This window comes from Tachypleus tridentatus, chromosome 9 (genome assembly GCF_004210375.1).
Source record: "Tachypleus tridentatus isolate NWPU-2018 chromosome 9, ASM421037v1, whole genome shotgun sequence".
Lineage (NCBI taxonomy): Eukaryota > Metazoa > Arthropoda > Merostomata > Xiphosura > Limulidae > Tachypleus > Tachypleus tridentatus.
In genome coordinates, this window is record NC_134833.1 from 159198199 (window position 1) to 159219833 (window position 21635).

Sequence of the window (21635 nt, forward strand, 5' to 3'; positions counted from 1 at the left end):
TTCCAAACTTGTTTTAATCCAGTTCTTGTCAACACAACTAAACATTATGTGTCACTGACATATTTACATCTCTTATCACACGTGTAGGTGAGACAAGTTTCTAGTATCGCGAGTGATTATAATGTCTAATACTGTATGTGATTTTTGTGTATACATATATTTTAACCTTTATGAAAAACATTCTTCCAAATCTGTACAACTTAAAACTTTGAGTAATATACAGAAATATTTACATTGTTTTACTCAGATGTTTTTTTTTTTAAATATGAAACTACATCTTATATTAATGATAATTTCAATTCTACAATAGCCAATGGTAGCAGGTTTTACAAAATGTTAGGAGATTTGTTTGTTACATTAGCACGACAAACTCTTAAAGGCAGGATTCTATATAAAACCAACATCAACTCTTAATACACCATTTCCTTAGATTATTCTGATTGAATATTTATTACTGAGTGGGTTGTTTGTGTGTAGAAATACAAAATGTTTGATTCTTTATGTACATGAAACCACAACATTTCCAAAAACTTCAGGTTTTATATATATATTTCTATAGTTATGAGGTGTATATATTTAAACCTTATTTATACATTCAGTAAGTTCTTTAATGTTTTTATCGTCATGAAACAGTCATATCCACACAGTCTTTTCCCTGAAAGTCCTCTTTAAAAAAACGTGTGAGGTACAATTAGTTGACAAGAAAAACCTTAATGTTTGGACTTTTAGTTATTACAAGTTTGTAACGAGAACACCACACACATTTGATAAAGAAATATCTTTATTTCCTTTGCTGGAAGTGTGGCTGGTATGTTAACACAAGATAACCAGTAGCTTTAATAGTACATTTCATTGCACACAATTCTATCACTAAAGCCAACTGCTTGTGGCTACCCACCAGCCCAATTCCATCACTTCTGTCTAAAAATAATAAAACTAAAGTGAGCTGATCCAAGGGAGCAGTCAATAAGATACCACAGAAAATAAAAAGGATATACAGACTATACAAATCCATAAGATCAACTCATGGCAATCAAAAAATACAAATTTTTCTACACGGTTCCCAGAGACAACATAACCTGTACACTCGAACCACAGGAGGCCAATTTATATATCGATACTGAACACAGGCATCAGGTACATCTCAAAACTGACTCCCTCTTGGCCTTAACCTTTACCACAGTTGCTGGAGGACCATAGTGGATGGTAGTATGTATAATTTCCTAGTCGCGAAAGCTGGATGATTTGAAGAATCGCTGGGCGAACCCTAACGGCCTTGATTTGGATGGTGTGAAATAGACATTGTGGAAGTCTTAATTTTGTTCAAAGTAAGACAGGCATTAACGATAATCTTTTCAGTCAACATGGTCTTGAAAAATGAGTCTGACATAGCCAGGGTCACCGAAGAGGGGGGTTGCACAAAATGGACATGTTGCCTGGAAACCATTGGTGCCATGTGGGATAGGTACAGAAGCCCAGTACCTGCAAGATAACAGGCTAAATATTGAAAAACTACATATAAAAACTGTAATTTCCACAAATTAATACAGACACACTAATGCTGTAGAAGTTACAAACATATAATTAATTATAAACTCATATAAAGTGATGGTTAATGGTGTAGTGTATTAATCTGAAAAACTTCACTATTTGGAAATTATTTGTTCTAAGTTTACTGATAAAAATATTTCACTGAATATTAGTTGACTAAACAGTGGCATGATGCAATATCTCTAACAGTATTCCTTCTTGAGTTCAGCTGAACTGAGTAATAAATATTTATCACAATAAAAAAAGCAATTTGTCTATTCTAAAACTCACTGACAAATGCATCTTTTCAACATGGATACCACTGACAAAAAGCCCTCGATACACGCTTCAACACTTTTTGTTGTCAACATGCTTACATTCAGAAGATAGTAACTATTATACCAGCTCTTTATTACTATGCTACGTAACCCATAGAAGTTTAAATTGTACACTATTACAAACATATTTAAACTCCTATCTTATTCAAATACACAAGTATTAAAAACTGTTATAACAACAAGTGAACCACAGATGTTTTTAGCTTCCATGGTTCTCTTAATTTTTCTCATTACGACTCAAAATCAGAATTTATAAAAAGCATTTCTGGTCTATCACTTCATTTGTCCCAATTGTCCAGTAAGCTTTTTGTTCATACTAGAACCAATCAATGGGGCAGTATGAAAAAATATATGAAATGCTATTTAATTGTGCAGTATAATACTTTAAACATAACAGCTTACATGCTGAAAACTGGAACATTGGACAAATAGTACAAAACTATTAATATAAACATTAAAATTTGGTTCCAAACAGCCTTGAAATTATTCTTCTTCCTCACAAGTAGCTGAGCTCCTCACTTCAAACTGTTTCAGTTAGATTATTCTTCTTCCTCACAAGTAGCTGAGCTCCTCACTTCAAACTGTTTCAGTTAGATTATTCTTCTTCCTCACAAGTAGCTGAGTTCCTCACTTCAAACTGTTTCAGAGTCAGATTATTCTTCTTCCTCACAAGTAGCTGAGCTCCTCACTTCAAACTGTTTCAGAGTCAGATTATTCTTCTTCCTCACAAGTAGCTGAGATCCTCACTTCAAACTGTTTCAGAGTCAGATTATTCTTCTTCCTCACAAGTAGCTGAGATCCTCACTTCAAACTGTTTCAGAGTCAGATTATTCTTCTTCCTCACAAGTAGCTGAGCTCCTTACTTCAAACTCTTTCAGAGTCAGATTATTCTTCTTCCTCACAAGTAGCTGAGTTCCTCACTTCAAACTGTTTCAGAGTCAGATTATTCTTCTTCCTCACAAGTAGCTGAGTTCCTCACTTCAAACTGTTTCAGAGTCAGATTATTCTTCTTCCTCACAAGTAGCTGAGTTCCTCACTTCAAACTGTTTCAGAGTCAGATTATTATTCTTCCTCACAAGTAGCTGAGTTCCTCACTTCAAACTGTTTCAGAGTCAGATTATTCTTCTTCCTCACAAGTAACTGAGCTCCTCACTTCAAACTGTTTCAGTTAGATTATTCTTCTTCCTCACAAGTAGCTGAGCTCCTTACTTCAAACTCTTTCAGAGTCAGATTATTCTTTTTCCTCACAAGTAGCTGAGTTCCTCACTTCAAACTGTTTCAGTCAGATTATTATTCTTCCTCACAAGTAGCTGAGCTCCTCACTTCAAACTGTTTCAGAGTCAGATTATTATTCTTCCTCACAAGTAGCTGAGCTCCTCACTTCAAACTGTTTCAGAGTCAGATTATTATTCTTCCTCACAAGTAGCTGAGCTCCTCACTTCAAACTGTTTCAGAGTCAGATTATTCTTCTTCCTCACAAGTAGCTGAGCTCCTCACTTCAAACTGTTTCAGAGTCAGATTATTATTCTTCCTCACAAGTAGCTGAGTTCCTCACTTCAAACTGTTTCAGAGTCAGATTATTCTTCTTCCTCACAAGTAGCTGAGTTCCTCACTTCAAACTGTTTCAGAGTCAGATTATTCTTCTTCCTCACAAGTAGCTGAGTTCCTCACTTCAAACTGTTTCAGAGTCAGATTATTCTTCTTCCTCACAAGTAGCTGAGTTCCTCACTTCAAACTGTTTCAGAGTCAGATTATTATTCTTCCTCACAAGTAGCTGAGCTCCTCACTTCAAACTGTTTCAGTTAGATTATTCTTCTTCCTCACAAGTAGCTGAGCTCCTCACTTCAAACTGTTTCAGTTAGATTATTATTCTTCCTCACAAGTAGCTGAGCTCCTCAATTCAAACTGTTTCAGAGTCAAATTATTCTTTTTCCTCACAAGTAGCTGAGTTCCTCACTTCAAACTGTTTCAGAGTCAGATTATTCTTCTTCCTCACAAGTGGTTGAGCTCCTCACTTCAAACTCTTTCAGAGTCAGATTATTCTTCTTCCTCACAAGTAGCTGAGCTCCTCACTTCAAACTGTTTCAGTCAGATTATTCTTCTTCCTCACAAGTAGCTGAGCTCCTCACTTCAAACTGTTTCAGTTAGATTATTCTTCTTCCTCACAAGTAGCTGAGCTCCTCACTTCAAACTGTTTCAGTTAGATTATTATTCTTCCTCACAAGTAGCTGAGCTCCTCAATTCAAACTGTTTCAGAGTCAGATTATTCTTTTTCCTCACAAGTAGCTGAGCTCCTCACTTCAAACTGTTTCAGAGTCAGATTATTCTTCTTCCTCACAAGTAGCTGAGCTCCTCACTTCAAACTGTTTCAGAGTCAGATTATTCTTCTTCCTCACAAGTAGCTGAGATCCTTACTTCAAACTGTTTCAGAGTCAGATTATTATTCTTCCTCACAAGTAGCTGAGTTCCTCACTTCAAACTGTTTCAGAGTCAGATTATTATTCTTCCTCACAAGTAGCTGAGCTCCTCACTTCAAACTGTTTCAGAGTCAGATTGTTCTTCTTCCTCACAAGTAGCTGAGATCCTCACTTCAAACTGTTTCAGAGTCAGATTATTATTCTTCCTCACAAGTAGCTGAGCTCCTCACTTCAAACTGTTTCAGTCAGATTATTCTTCTTCCTCACAAGTAGCTGAGCTCCTCGCTTCAAACTGTTTCAGAGTCAGATTATTCTTCTTCCTCACAAGTAGCTGAGTTCCTCACTTCAAACTGTTTCAGAGTCAGATTATTATTCTTCCTCACAAGTAGCTGAGCTCTTTACTTCAAACTGTTTCAGAGTTAGATGAGATCTAACCGACGTGTTTAAAACTACTAGTGGAATTCAAAGTGTTCACATCCAGATTTTGTCAGTGTAGGAGTAATTGTTAACAGTGGTTGGCCTTTGGAATGAGCTGCTTTCAGATGTGGGTGATACAAGTTATTTTACTGTCTTCAAGATTGATAAATATTTGAATGTCAAAGATTGGCTTCGAATGCTTTATTATAGAGTTTACTGAACTTAATGGCCAAGATGGGCCAATAGGTCCCTTGTTGTCCTTAAATTATACTTAAATAAATTAACTGTTTGTAATATAATAATCAATATAACACATATACACACAAATATAATCAAGCTCCCGTCTCTGATGTATCACAGTATTACATTATAATTTACACAGCGTTTAAAGTTTCAAATGTATAAAAGCAAAATAACTCTACCACATGAGCTCAGTAACCACTCAATCTTGTAACCACCAGATAACCAATAAAGTATCTATTTGGAACGTTTGGTGTAGTAAAGTGCACCTCTTTGAAAACTTGACAAGTGTTTAGCAAATATTAGACATCTTGAGTTAAAAAAAATAAAAATTAATTAAGTATTTCTTCTAAGGTATTGTCTGTGAAAACACAATAGAGTGCAACTCAGATTTCAAATTAATCACAGTACAAGGCACATTTTATGTTAATATTAAATATAAAATTTACATAACTTCTAAAACCTTCTAACTAATGAATTTTTTCTCAGTAAAACTTTATATCTTATCTGTTTTTCTTTACCCTAATCCAATATGGACTAGACCAACCTTGTAACCACCAAAATACATCAAAACTGTTCTGCTTTCTTTATAAAATGAGTGCAGATTGTGAACAAATATTACACATATTTGTCCAAAACAGTTTATATCTGTTTTCATTTAATTTTACTTTTTGAGATGCATTTAACAAATAATCCCTCTATACAAGCCTTAAACCACAAAACTTGTGTCACTGAAATTAACTGTATGACATAATGCAAAAGCTATTTATAAGAAAAACCCATGAAGAAAGTTATGGTTTTTGTCATTATCTAAGTTTTTCTTACTTAACAAGTTTCTAAAATTTATGTTTTACTTATTTTTATAAAAATAAATGATACATTTTTAAAAAAATTGGGCTATTGTTTTTTCTGTCATCCCTCCCCAAGTGAAACAGACATACTATGTTTGGCTTTTCTTTTTTCTGTCATCTCTCCCCAAGTGGAACATAAAACATACTATTTTTGGCTTTTCTTTTTTCTGTCATCCCTCCCCAAGTGAAACAGACATACTATTTTTGGCTATTCTTTTTTCTGTCGTCTCTCCCCAAGTGGAACATAAACATACTATTTTGGCTTTTCTTTTTCCTGTCATCCCTCCCCAAGTGAAACAGACATACTATTTTTGGCTATTCTTTTTTCTGTCGTCTCTCCCCAAGTGGAACATAAACATACTATTTTGGCTTTTCTTTTTCCTGTCATCCCTCCCCAAGTGGAACATAAACATACTATTTTTGGCTTTTCTTTTTTCTGTCATCTCTCCCCAAGTGAAACAAACATACTATTTTTGTAATAATGATACTAGTACATAAAATAACTTTTATTTACTTCAAATATTAACTTAAGAAACCAAAAATAATAACACATATAAAGCATTCAAAGTCCTAACTAATACAATTTAAGTTGGTTTTCTAACAAAAGGCATAACTGCCTCAAAATAATTCCATTAGCTGGTCAACCTGAATACGACAACACCAACTATCAAACTGCAGGAAAAATAAGTAAAAAATCTCTATTGAGAACAACATTGCATATTACTTGGCAAATCCAAACTCCATTCTTCTGTGATTATAAATTATGTAATAGCACAATTCAGTGACAATTATCGCTAATTTGGAAAGAAAGAGCAGTAGAACACAGCAAGCAGGTCAGACATTCTGGTTTATACGTTTGTAAACGAAGACAGAAGGCTGTGACAATTACATTATACTGATTTCATGTTAAACACAAAGAGAGACAAGTTAGAGTGAACAAATATCAAATTACACTTAAACTAGATGAAATAAATTACTTCCCTTTGAAATTAAGAAATTTAAACTAACATTAAACAAACTATGATTTGATATATTAATGTTTGTGAATAGTAATGAAACTGTTAATGTACCTTTGAAAGAAATAATGACATGCACACTAACCCATCCTTCTGGTGAGGGTTAATATGGTATTTGAATTACATGCAGTATAAAACTGTTTGGGTAAAGTACATTAAATGGAACTATGTGATAGAGAATCAGCAGAACTGGTAAAATATATTATTTTGAATAAGGATGATGGTGAGGTGTGGAAGAAACTTCCAGATCTGATTTGTAAGATCTTTGGCTGTGTGCAATACGTGATAACATCATGTAAATCAGAGGTGATGTAACTATGTAAGTCACATCTTTAACCATCACTCTATCATCATGGCCTTCAGTGTAACTGTAACATGTAGTTTGTTTTATATATACATAAAGCTGTGACCACTTTAATAACTCATATTTATTATCTAACTATTTAACACCTTTAATTCTGAACTTCAATGTTCAGAAGTTTGTTTTTTTATAATCAGATTATTTTAAATCATAACTGATAAAACATTGTCCTTACATGATTAAGAAACCTAAAATAAACTTTTTAAGTAAGCAAGTAAAGAAGTTTTCTCCTTACTTAACAGTTTGTTCCGATGCCATATGACCACATGGATTAAAGGCAAACGTTGGAGGACCACTGTCCACATAAAAGGCCGGCTCAATTCCCATACAAAGTTTAACAATAGGCCCAACCTAGAGTGTGACAGTAAAACTACCCAAGGTGAATATGTACATAAATGCACATGTATATACACAACATCAGTGGCAAATGAATAAATAATTTTAGATTAATTAGAAACTACTACAGAAAACAAACATTGATATTTGGATACAGAGAATAACAATTTATTTGATAGAATAAATAAAACTCTAAACAGAATGACTGATTTGTTATACATTCATATCTAGTTTTGTACATTGATTAATACGTTAATCGCAAGAATTGTTCTTCCAAAAGGTTTTATTGCTCAGCAGATGACACAAATTCAATGGAACTTGAATTAGGACATTGTATCAAACTGTCACTCTAACTTTACTACTTGTGCTCCATATGTTAATGATGGTAACAGATTTCTAATAATTCCTGTTACCATTCTATCAAACTGTCTGTCTAACTTTTCTACTTGTGCTCCACATGTTAATGATGGTAACAGATTTCTAATAATTCCTGTTACCATTCTATCAAACTGTAACTAACTTTTCTACTTGTGCTACATATCTTAATGATGGTAACAGATTTCTAATAATTCCTGTTACCATTCTATCAAACTGTCACTAACTTTTCTACTTGTGCTCCATATGTTAATGATGGTAACAGATTTCTAATAATTCCTGTTACCATTCTATCAAACTGTCACTAACTTTTCTACTTGTGCTCCATATGTTAATGATGGTAACAGATTTCTAATAATTCCTGTTACCATTCTATCAAACTGTCACTCTAACTTTTCTACTTGTGCTACATATGTTAATGATGGTAACAGATTTCTAATAATTCCTGTTACCATTCTATCAAACTGTCACTCTAACTTTTCTACTTGTGCTCCATATGTTAATGATGGTAACAGGTTTCTAATAATTCCTGTTACCATTCTATCAAACTGTCTCTCTAACTTTTCTACTTGTGCTCCATATGTTAATGATGGTAACAGATTTCTAATAATTCCTGTAAAGTACTTGTCTTCAAAACAACTCTTCCTTGGATTTAGATGAACAAATTACTGGTGCTATTAAATAATTTAAAGCTAATTTATAGAAACATTTAACAGTATCCAACTAGAATATTCCTTTTACTTTATTGTTATATTTAATAATGTCTGATAAATCTTTAGAAAAAAAACTTATGCCGAATAATATACATTTCCTTTATCAATGTTTAAAATATATTCATTTCACTTTTTTATACTCAAGTTTTGATATTCAAGTCCAAAATTTTGCTATCATAAACTTTATGTGGTTCTTAATTTCTTTTGCAGAACTGAGAACTTACTTTTAAACACATTGGACAAGTTCTGCCATCAGAGTTCTTGTCCTGTCCCCAGTCATGAAGACCTTGTACATGGCCACATATCAGGTATACGTACGGCTGTTTCTCATTATATGATATGGTGGATTTGCGAGGAATAACTAGTGTGTTCAGCCCTACTGGACACTGAGGTCTACCAGCATTAAGTTCATCTATCATTTCCTCTAGATGTTTTCTAGTCTACAATCAAACACAAGATAGCTAAACATTACTCATACCTTTGTCCTTGATGACAGAAACTCACTTGAAATAAAAATGCATCTCAGGACGGCTGGTATGGGTGTTAACACTTTTACTAATAAGGAGAGAACATTTCTTAACCTGAAGATGACCTAGGAAGGTCAAAATGTTATTCTCTCCTTATCAATACTCACATGTGAGAAATTTTCACTAAAATAATAAGTGTACTACACACTAGGTTTTCACACATAAAAAAATAAAGTTTAAAAAACAATGACAGATTTTTTATATTAAAATTTTAGTCACTTACAGGGACAAGAAACCAGTACTTTGTACAACTTCATGTATACCACTGAAAAACTAAAGCTTTATTCTATACACATGTGCATTTATTGTTTTCTAAAACTTTATTTCCAAAATTCCAGACCCTAACAATTAATGATTGGAAAAAAAATACTTTGCATGAATCCAAACTTGGTCATAATGCATTGCAAGCAGCTTGCAATATCAACCAAGCTTTGGGCAAAGGAACCACCTCTGAGCATACAGTACATGTTGGTTCCAAAAGTTTTGTAATGATATGATCTTGAAGATACGGAGGGCAGACGATGTCCCCTGATCTTGAAAACAACCAATTTAGAGTATTAGTGAAAAGAAACCCATGTCAAAATTTGAGAAATGGCAGAAGAATTAGGTGTAGGTATTTTTACAATTTTCAAATTGGAAAAGGGAAAGAAACTCAACAAGCGGGTTCCACATGAGCTCAGTAAAAATGTGAAAAAAATCACTCTTTTTAACTGTACTCTACGATGATTTATGCAACAGAAATGACCCATTTCTTTATCAAATTGTCACCTACAATGAAAATTGGATCCTTCATGACAACAAACAGTTAACTGCACAAAGGCTTAACCATGACAAGGCCATGACAGAAATCTGCCCTAAGGTTTTCACAGATAATGAATGCAGAATGAGAAATCGAGGTGTTGAGCTAGATTGTGACGATGACTGTTGAAGAGTCATCCATTTGTTGCCATTTAACAATTTTCTCTTTTTTTTCTCAACTTTATTCTTTTTTTCCTTTATGAATGGGGTATCCATAACAAAGTAAGAATATTTCAGTGACCACTGTCCCCACCCACCACGGAACCCTACAAGGGGACATACTGCAATGCCAGGATTTTGCGAGCACTATAACCAAACACCAGTATCAGACACAAAGTCCACTCACCACACCTGTTAAGAATGTCCAACTCTGGTAGTCGATTGACCCTAACCCAAATGGGCCAGCCAACTGACCCTGATGGGGCTACTCCAAGGCTGCTCATCTACAGGAATTTAAGGCCAAATTGGTGTCTTAGGGTTGGATCCTTCAACCACCAGGATCCTCTCCTCCCCTTCATGCACGGCAAACATATGGTTGGATGTTTAAATCTCAGAGGAGGTAAATTGAAAAAGAGTACAGAACCTTCTATGGAAGGTTCTCTCATCATGTACAGGAATCTACCTCGATGGGAACAACTGAGCAGTAGCAGATAATGGCTTTAAAGAATTTTGTTTTTTTTCAGCAAAAGTGTGTAGTTTCACTAGGTAGACTCCTTTTCTCATTAATAAAGTTGCTTTTAAATATTTTTATTTCTTATTAAAGTTAAAATTTAAAATCCACCATTATTTTTCAAACAACCTCATAAGAGACTATCAAAGCACAATTTCCCTACTGAATAAAAATAACTTGTATGCACTATACTTTCAAACAGACTTTTTAGAAATGTAAAGTTCCAAAATTAATTAGAAGCTTGTACTGCAGTTAGAATCACATGAAAAGTTGCATAAGAAATGCACCCATCTATACAACAAATATTATATCAAGATATAGTAACATAACTGTACTTAATTAGATTAGATGACCTTTAAATCTAGACAAGAAAATATGTTTGATAACACTCCACAAATTATTAATTTAATATGAAAAAACAAACATATCTGTATGAAGTGTAACCATCACAGAAACTCTGTATGACAAGTAACCATTATGTTAGTACTGACGGATAACTATCATGTAAAAAAACCACCTGTACAATAAGTCAATATGAATGTTGGATTCTTCTAACAAGGTCACTTAAGCAAAGTTTAATAGGATGAACTAACGGAACTGAAGTTTAGAAAGATTTACAACAAGATCCATTAATAATTCGATAGCATAACTTACAGGAGAGTTATTCAATCCATCTGAAGAACGCCACAATAATGTTGCTCCACACAGATCAATTAATGTTCCATCTTGTAATTCATTAGTTTCATCTTCAATCTGTATGATACAAAACTAAAAAACTTAAGCCATATGAAGACACTGGAGATATGTTCAACTTATACCTTGTCAAAAAACAAATTTTTACAGTTGTCAATTTATACAGTGGAGACAGATATGGTCTCCTAACTCTTGGAACCAGAAACACAAACTTATTGATATATAAATAAGTATAATTATTGTTTCACATATTGGATAACAAAATCTCTACACTTGTCTATTTTTATCAGACTTTGTGTATCAGAAATGTTTGTATTTAATCGTGTTTACAAGGAACTATTGTTAACCTAATTTCAAATCTTATTTTTAAGAATGTTTACAATATACGTCGGTCTTTCCTGAACTTACCATCTTCTCACTACCAATATTACAAATACTTTTCTAAATCGTCTTTTAAACTTACCATTATTATTTCATTCCTTGCTGAAGGTTACTGGTTCTGATCCCTCTTCTTACGTGATGTACAAATGTCTGCTAATTTTAACAGTGCGTGTTACGGGATCATGAAAAATAACCTTTTATTATTTATATTAACACCTACAACTCTTTCCTATCACACTGTGCACTTATAAAGAACAAGTGTGTATATTCTGAAACAGTTACCAGCATTCAAAGCTATTTTCATGTAATTATGGAACGGTAAGTGGCCAATAAGAGGTTCAACAAAACCAGTCCTTCGAACGCATGGAAGGTACTTATTGGCTCTGAACATAATATTTTATAACTATTGAAAGTAAGACAGTTAAAAGCAGTGATCGCATAAGAATTACTCAACAGGGTATTACGGGGACCTTCACATTAACAGAAACTCAGCATCAAAATGTTCAATAAGCGTCTTGTAAAGAAGCAGACTTACTTTTGTTCCTTTCTGTGGTGTAGTGCGAGACAATAAGGGTCTTGTAAAGAAGCAGACTTACTTTTGTTCCTTTCTGTGGTGTAGTGAGAGACAATAAGCATCTTGTAAAGAAGCAGACTTACTTTTGTTCCTTTCTGCGGTGTAGTGCGAGACAATAAGCGTCTTGTAAATAAGCAGACTTACTTTTGTTCCTTTCTGTGGTGTAGTGCGAGACAATAAGCATCTTGTATAGAAGCAGACTTACTTTTGTTCCTTTCTGTGGTGTAGTGAGAGACAATAAGTGTCTTGTAAAGAAGCAGACTTATTTTTGTTCCTTTCTGTGGTGTAGTGAGAGACAATAAGCATCTTGTAAAGAAGCAGACTTACTTTTGTTCCTTTCTGTGGTGTAGTGAGAGACAATAACCGTCTTGTAAAGAAGCAGACTTACTTTTGTTCCTTTCTGTGGTGTAGTGCGAGACAATAAGTGTCTTGTATAGAAGCAGACTTACTTTTGTTCCTTTCTGTGGTGTAGTGAGAGACAATAAGCATTTTGTAAAGAAACAGACTTACTTTTGTTCCTTTCTGTGGTGTAGTGAGAGACAATAAGCATCTTGTAAAGAAGCAGACTTACTTTTGTTCCTTTCTGTGGTGTAGTGAGAGACAATAAGCATCTTGTAAAGAAGCAGACTTACTTTTGTTCCTTTCTGTGGTGTAGTGAGAGACAATAAGCATCTTGTAAAGAAACAGACTTACTTTTGTTCCTTTCTGTGGTGTAGTGAGAGACAATAAGTGTCTTGTAAAGAAACAGACTTACTTTTGTTCCTTTCTGTGGTGTAGTGAGAGACAATAAGCGTCTTGTAAAGAAACAGACTTACTTTTGTTCCTTTCTGTGGTGTAGTGAGAGACAATAAGCGTCTTGTAAAGAAGCAGACTTACTTTTGTTCCTTTCTGTGGTGTAGTGAGAGACAATAAGCGTCTTGTAAAGAAGCAGACTTACTTTTGTTCCTTTCTGTGGTGTAGTGAGAGACAATAAGCGTCTTGTAAAGAAGCAGACTTACTTTTGTTCCTTTCTGTGGTGTAGTGAGAGACAATAAGCATCTTGTAAAGAAACAGACTTACTTTTGTTCCTTTCTGTGGTGTAGTGAGAGACAATAAGCATCTTGTAAAGAAGCAGACTTACTTTTGTTCCTTTCTGTGGTGTAGTGAGAGACAATAAGTGTCTTGTAAAGAAGCAGACTTACTTTTGTTCCTTTCTGTGGTGTAGTGAGAGACAATAAGCGTCTTGTAAAGAAGCAGACTTACTTTTGTTCCTTTCTGTGGTGTAGTGAGAGACAATAAGTGTCTTGTAAAGAAGCAGACTTACTTTAGTTCCTTTCTGTGGTGTAGTGAGAGACAATAAGCGTCTTGTAAAGAAGCAGACTTACTTTTGTTCCTTTCTGTGGTGTAGTGAGAGACAATAAGTGTCTTGTAAAGAAACAGACTTACTTTAGTTCCTTTCTGTGGTGTAGTGAGAGACAATAAGCATCTTGTAAAGAAACAGACTTACTTTTGTTCCTTTCTGTGGTGTAGTGAGAGACAATAAGCATCTTGTAAAGAAACAGACTTACTTTTGTTCCTTTCTGTGGTGTAGTGAGAGACAATAAGCGTCTTGTAAAGAAGCAGACTTACTTTTGTTCCTTTCTGTGGTGTAGTGAGAGACAATAAGCATCTTGTAAAGAAGCAGACTTACTTTTGTTCCTTTCTGTGGTGTAGTGCGAGACAATAAGTGTCTTGTAAAGAAACAGACTTACTTTTGTTCCTTTCTGTGGTGTAGTGAGAGACAATAAGCATCTTGTAAAGAAACAGACTTACTTTTGTTCCTTTCTGTGGTGTAGTGAGAGACAATAAGCGTTTTGTAAAGAAGCAGACTTACTTTTGTTCCTTTCTGTGGTGTAGTGAGAGACAATAAGCATCTTGTAAAGAAACAGACTTACTTTTGTTCCTTTCTGTGGTGTAGTGAGAGACAATAAGCGTTTTGTAAAGAAACAGACTTACTTTTGTTCCTTTCTGTGGTGTAGTGAGAGACAATAAGCATCTTGTAAAGAAACAGACTTACTTTTGTTCCTTTCTGTGGTGTAGTGAGAGACAATAAGCATCTTGTAAAGAAACAGACTTACTTTTGTTCCTTTCTGTGGTGTAGTGAGAGACAATAAGTGTCTTGTAAAGAAACAGACTTACTTTTGTTCCTTTCTGTGGTGTAGTGAGAGACAATAAGCATCTTGTAAAGAAACAGACTTACTTTTGTTCCTTTCTGTGGTGTAGTGAGAGACAATAAGCATCTTGTAAAGAAACAGACTTACTTTTGTTCCTTTCTGTGGTGTAGTGAGAGACAATAAGCATCTTGTAAAGAAGCAGACTTACTTTTGTTCCTTTCTGTGGTGTAGTGAGAGACAATAAGCATCTTGTAAAGAAACAGACTTACTTTTGTTCCTTTCTGTGGTGTAGTGAGAGACAATAAGCATCTTGTAAAGAAACAGACTTACTTTTGTTCCTTTCTGTGGTGTAGTGCGAGACAATAAGTGTCTTGTATAGAAGCAGACTTACTTTTGTTCCTTTCTGTGGTGTAGTGAGAGACAATAAGCATCTTGTAAAGAAACAGACTTACTTTTGTTCCTTTCTGTGGTGTAGTGAGAGACAATAAGCATCTTGTAAAGAAGCAGACTTACTTTTGTTCCTTTCTGTGGTGTAGTGAGAGACAATAAGCATCTTGTAAAGAAGCAGACTTACTTTTGTTCCTTTCTGTGGTGTAGTGAGAGACAATAAGCATCTTGTAAAGAAACAGACTTACTTTTGTAAAGTTCCTTTCTGTGGTGTAGTGAGAGACAATAAGCATCTTGTAAAGAAACAGACTTACTTTTGTTCCTTTCTGTGGTGTAGTGAGAGACAATAAGCATCTTGTAAAGAAACAGACTTACTTTTGTTCCTTTCTGTGGTGTAGTCTGCATCTGTGAGACTCTCGGGGCATAGACTCCTCAGATCAACCGAGATTTCTCTCCACACGCCAGGCAAGGATCCACCACAGAAGGATCCATGTGGATGAAGAATTAGAATCCCATTTGTAGTGAGCCCATCAATTTCACTATTGTGCTGCCACTTGGTGGCCTTCTCCTGTTGAAATAACATTCAATTATTCTTTCTCTATTTCAAATATTTTCATGTCTCTTGCATGACAGCACCATAAAAATTAGATACTCTCCCAATTTTAAAACATGGTGTAATTTATTACACTGTTCCCATTCTAGTTTTTCCCTGGTTTTGTTTTTTTCATATGTGCAATAATCCATCAAAAGCATGCAACTGTTGTTGTATTACAATATTTTTTCCTTTAGGAATGTGTAATTAGTACATTTTAAATCACATATATATATTTCTCAAAGTTTTAATTTTTTTTGGAGTTCATTGAAGCTGATAAACTTTATCACATCATAAAAAAAACTCTAATTACTCACCAATGGAGAGGTTTACTAGCTAAGTTTTTGCACTTTAGAGAGCACTAATAATCTATATAAATATAATAGTAGTGTCTAACTACTTATCTATATAAATATAATAGTACTGTCTCTTGTATGTCCATCTAATTACTTTGCAGGATGTGGATGAATCTTCCACAAAATTGGTATAGAGGTTCATTATGTCCATGCAAGGGTACGTACACATTTTCAGTTTTGCATCTTGCAGTTTGTAAAGGGTCTTTTTGCACTTTTTACCACTACTTTGCCCTCCATAGATGAATCTTCAACAAATTTGGTATGGAGATTCAGTGGGTCCATACATTTAAACTTTCAGTTTTGCAGTTTTTATGGGCATTCATTTTTACAATTACATATAAAGGAAGCAACTTTCCATGTCGTAAGATAACCTATCATAATGTACATCCAGGGGTGAAAACTCCAGCCAGTAAAAATGGAAACTGAAATTCTCATACACATGCATACAATTCAATATTTAGTGAGTAGCTCACTATGAAAACTCTCAAACATTCAATAAATTTCTGCACAAATGTGAAAAAATACAATAAAGTACACTTACACATAATTTATGACTTACAGAGCTTAAAAAAAAGATGTGCCCATACTACTCACTTTAAGGCTCTTAAACAACTGTAAATCATCCACATGAACCAATTCTTAAACTTTACAACACAAACATTTACCCCCAAAAATATGTTCCTGGAAGAATCAAAGCCAGCAGCAAAAACTCTTCCTGTGTGAGTTCCATTTCGTTCTACGAGAAATCGGCAAGCAAACCTTGAGATTGTGCTCTGTGTAACTTTGCAGTCTCCGGCTTTGTCACCAGGAATTGTATCCATCACCACAAAGTCAATTGGACATTCTGACGACCTTCCAATCTGTAAAGGTATTAAAAATATTACTTCTACTTTATCTTAATGTGTGAACCAAAGCCTAAGTTTAAAAAGAACTCTTTAATAGAAAGTTACTGATCACTAAAGGTATACTTAGCAGCAAAACAATTCAACAATTCAGGGATAATAAACCTCTTTATATTCCACATGTATTCCCTAAAAATACCAATCACTGTATCTGTTAAACTTAATTGTATAGGAAATGACATTGTATGAAATGCTAAGAAGTGTTCATACCTTAAACACAATTTCTGTGGTAACACTCAGTAATTTTCTTTAAGTTAACAATTCATTTTACTTCAATATTTCATAAGTAACTACCTGAAACATGTCAGTTTCTTCATCCAGCATGTACTCCACAATCACAGCCTGACTTCGAGACAATGTGTATGAAATGGAGTGTTGTGTACTATCCAAGATTGCCTGCAGATAAAGAAACAACCAATACAAGTGATCATGTTGGATTTAGTCCTAAAATTTCCTAATATCTAACTGTTGAAACACACATACTTTTAGGTTGAGTTTTGTATGTAAAATTAAAAGTTAAATGTTTGGAAATGTAAACCTTATTGAACTTGTTCACCGTAAGGTTTAGTTAAAATGCTCAAATCTCAGGCTTTAGTTTAAAAGCTGCTTTGTTTTATAGGGTAATGTTTTTAAAGCTAATGATACATTCTTTCAATCTTACTTTCAAAATTCGAGGACATTTTATTATTATTTTTGTGCACTTGCTGTTATTTGTTTACATTGGGTCAAATTTAGCAACAGGATTTTAGAAAGTAGGTAAATAATTGAAATTTTTTTTTTAAATCAGAGAATTTGAAATCATAGAGACGAGAAAAATGGAAAGAGAAAAAAATATAAAAAGAACTAAAACAAAGGTGGTGAAACAAAAATTTCTGTATTTTGAATGTTAAGTTTTGAAGGCATGCTAGTGTAATTAATCAGGTGGACAGGCCAAAAATTCCAGGGAAGAATTTCAGTAGCTATGCCTGAAAGTACATGAAAAACCATTTTTAAAATAATACTTGCAACAGTCAAGAAGTCAATCAATCTAATGCATTTACAAAAGATTCATGTGTTTCTTTTTTAAATTTTTGTATGGTAAGAACCACCTTACTATTACCTTTTATCAACAGTATTTGTTCACTGAAACACCTTGAATAATGAAAAGACACACACAGACTTGACAGTGTTTTATGCACATGGTCACTAACTCATGTACTATCAAGAAATAAAACATTGTACCAAGCACCATCTAAAATGAATCATATAATAATGTTACAAGTTTTGGTTCAACCACTACATAAACACACTTTGTTTTGATACTTGTATTTATAAATATTCACCTTTGAGGACTGAGGCTGTTTAACCACATAATGTATAGATTTTTTAACTCCGTTAGGTACTGGCCGTTTATACAAGACGAATTTGCTTCTTCGTCTGCCTTTTTCACCTTGTGGCAAGGAACCATTATATCTACGACGGAAAAAGAAATTATGTTAACCTCACCATAATTTGCAATACTGTTTACTGCATTTTTACATCTATCGTTACTTTTGTGGAGATACGTCACACAACGTAGAAGGTTTAATGATATTATTTCAAACAACAGAAACCCAACTTCAGTCTAAAGATGCACAGTACTTCACCCGTTTGGTGTCACAAAAAGATACCACTGTGCTTTATATCAGGATATAAATTACCAAGTATGCATTGTTGTCATCTCAACAAGACAGACTATAAAAACATCAGAGATAAAGCATATTTTTATCTCCTGTGCTTTAAACACTTTTACTGTCATTATCAATCACTTTACGATGTAAAAGTGATTTATATGGCAAACTCTTATTCACAAGTGCAACCAACCTACGTGTGCAATACACACATTACGTCACATTTTGATTTTCTAATGAAACTGTAAGCTCCTGTTAAAACATGCTTGTATTGCACATCAACATTTCACTGTCTATTACTTTTCTAGAGGCACAATATCATATAAATAATTACTCTTAATTAGTGCATGTTTGTGCAACTATTATTTATATGTAAAACCAGAAAACTATAATGCAACTCTCACAATCTCTTATTCGATAAGATGGTCTAACTGTTATGTAACTATCTAATTATGCTACTAGCTTAGTTTTTAATATGTATTTTATTGATATGACATAAGTTCATTTAGCTATATGCATATGTACAGTGTTCACTAAATAATATACATTACTTTCAGTTTACTTCTGTCTTCTCAAATGCTTAAAATATCGTTTAACAAAATACTGAAATAAGTAAAAACTTCTCTTAATCTAATAACTTTGCAATTTTAAAGATCATAATAAACAAATTTAAGTCTAAAATAAATGGTCATTTTAACACTTTCAGCACAGACTCAGTCCCTGGGACCAACCTCACAACTGTTTAGTGCTTGTTAAAGTTTTCCAAAAATGCTGTAACTTTTAAATTAGTAAACATATGTTCACAAAATTTGACAGATGTAAACATTAGTGTTTCCATACTTAAAATGTTAGATTTTTTTTTTACTAAATCTTGAGTTTCATTGAGCAATGTTTTTCTTATGTCATTTTTTCTATTTGCACATTGCCTATACAGCATGCAAAGTAATTCTTCAGTTTAAGATTAAAAATACTCATGTATTTTTTTAAATTTTATTCGCAAAATCCTTACGATACCCAGGTAGTCATAAAACATTTCATAAGAAAAAATGTATATATTTCTGTTATTGTCACTAACAAATCTGTACAGGTTCAGCTGTACCTGTAACCACCGTAAGAAATTAGAAAACAAATAAATTATGCCTTTTTCATTCCAGAATGACTACAAATCATAACATAAATGTTTAGACTAAACAACTTAAAATTCTTAACATTATACATATATATTTATTACTTTTATTATACTGATCTTTCAGCTATGCACATTACTATATCCAATAATATAAAACTGAACTATAGTCTGTACAAAGTTACCTGTTTTAGCTGTGTTTTAGTGGACTAGTTTTTGTAATTTACAGTCACAATTCTATGTTGTCCCGACTGAAAGGGCGAGCATGTTTGGTGCGACGGGGATTCGAACCCGGGACCCTCGGATTACGAGTCGAGTGCCTTCACCACCTGGCCATGCCGGGCCGTGCTGCGAAGTTCTACTGGTTTTGAGAATTTGGTAAATTTCCGATTAAACTGAAAATTACTTTTTAATTAGGACAGAATTCAACGTACCGAGGTCAATGCAGAAACGAAAAGTGACAAGACACTCCAGAAAGTTACACAGTGGTTCATCTTCTGTTTAGGATTTGTCTTCTACACAGCAGCGGTCATCAAGAAAGTTATTCGGAAGAGCTGTTTTAAAATGCTGACAAAATTAATCTTCAGTAAAGCAATTTATAGAAATTGCGTATCTCACGAAAATATTATTTAAAACACCAGTTTGTTACTTTGTTTACCATAGAAACATTTTCTGTTAGACGGTTTCATGTTTGGAAAACGGCTCTTTCGAAATATCTTGAAATTGCCAGTTTTTCTTGTTAAGCAATTAGTCGTTGTATATTCAAATTAACGACAGTTAATCACAAACAACGTTCGTGACATCTCATCCATTTTAAACACTACCATCCAGAACCTTCCAATGAAACTTCTATCTAACGAAACAATAATGAACGTTGTTGTGTTTGGACTACACGATAAGCGCCACTGTACTAGTTGTATTACCTACCATTAACTTGTCTGGTTTGACTTTAATTATCACATAAAGCAAGAGCTGTTTTAAACCTGCACGAAATTTAAAAAAAAAAAAACAATTTTATGAATCTTCAGTTTGCATACAGAATGATGTTTATATACGTGCTCTTAATGGTTCTAGAAAAACTAAATGTATGTTAATAAATATAAAGGTACAATCGAACACAGAATCTTTTGATACGCAAGTGAACACATTGAAATATCTATTGTGTGTTTTGGAGAAAAATACATGACCGAATCCAGAAAGATAACAACAATAAAACATATTTTTTGAATGATACAATAGTGTGTTAAGTTCAGTTGTAGAAATATATATATATCTATATAAACTATTAGACTATCAATTTTCAACCTTCATATGGAATGAGCATCTATACGGTTCAGATATAATCACATATACCGATGTGCACGCTTCATATTTTGACCATTATAAGAGTGACAGTCAATCCCACTATTGAATTAAGAATACCCTGTAGGAATCGAATACTGCTGATTGGTTATATTTCCTCTGATCAGCTGTTTTAGACTTTAAATGGAGATGTATTCAGCCTTATTCTCACCTAACAGTTTAATTCACGTGTTTCGTAAGCTATCGGACCCGGCATGGCCAGGTGGGTTAAGGCGTTAGGCTCGTAATATGATTCGCGGGTTCGAATCCTGGTCGCACCAAACATGCTTGCCCTTTCAGCCGTGGGGGCGTTATAATGTAACGGTCAATCCCACTATTCGTTGGTAAAAGAGTAGCCCAAGAGTTAGCGGTGGGTGGTGATGACTAGCTGCCTTTCCTCTAGTCTTACACTGCAAAATTAGAGACGGCTAGCACGGATAGCGCTCGTATAACTTTGCGCGAAATTAAAAAACAAACAAACTCTAGATCTCCAACTGATTCATCCATCTTAAAAAATACCCTAGAAAATATTTCCTGATATGCTTTAAAGGTTTGTTATACAAATAAGTAAAAACCGCCAAAATAACAACTAGAAGTTTTTAAACAGGTGAATATATTTGTGATCTATTTTGTTTTATTCTATAACAAAAAAAAATTATATTTTAACAAAATCCATAAGCATCAAAATCAGTAAATATTCGCCTTTTTAACGACCCATTCGCGTGATATCACGCTACCGCGAATACGGAACATAATATAACAAATATCTTCCGTTAGAAATCAAAATTCAATTGTTTAGTCGTTTCTATGAAACCAGTGAAATGGCCTTTTTGCATAATTTCTTAATAATGTCTCTTATGAAAGAGAGTAAAGGAGAATAGATAGGGTTATTGTGGAATTTTATTTTAACTAC

General features: G+C 33.8%; 1 protein-coding gene across 1 annotated transcript; it reads right to left on the minus strand.

Moving 5' to 3' along the window:
- Positions 1-763: 763 nt before the first annotated feature.
- LOC143227544 (protein pellino-like) lies at positions 764-21229 on the minus strand. Its single transcript, XM_076458978.1, has 10 exons — positions 21204-21229; positions 17929-18058; positions 16901-17002; positions 16370-16564; positions 15132-15324; positions 12199-12254; positions 11244-11342; positions 8819-9034; positions 7406-7521; positions 764-1482 (listed from the first exon to the last, which is right to left on the minus strand). Exons 1-10 carry the CDS (start codon positions 21227-21229, stop codon positions 1356-1358), a joined length of 1260 nt encoding a protein of 419 aa, XP_076315093.1. The 3' UTR covers positions 764-1355.
- Between the last annotated feature and the right edge of the window lie 406 nt (positions 21230-21635).

Bases quoted from the DNA above. Each gene is read 5' to 3' on its own strand.
- LOC143227544 (XM_076458978.1), bottom strand. From the start codon at position 21,229: ATGGATGAATCAGTTGGAGATCTAGA. The intron at 16,565-16,900 runs GTAGTTACTTAT...ATACCTTTACAG, and splicing joins AAGAAACTGACATGTTTCAG to ATTGGAAGGTCGTCAGAATG. The intron at 9,035-11,243 runs GTAAGTTATGCT...GTTTGATTGTAG, and splicing joins ATGGATTGAATAACTCTCCT to ACTAGAAAACATCTAGAGGA.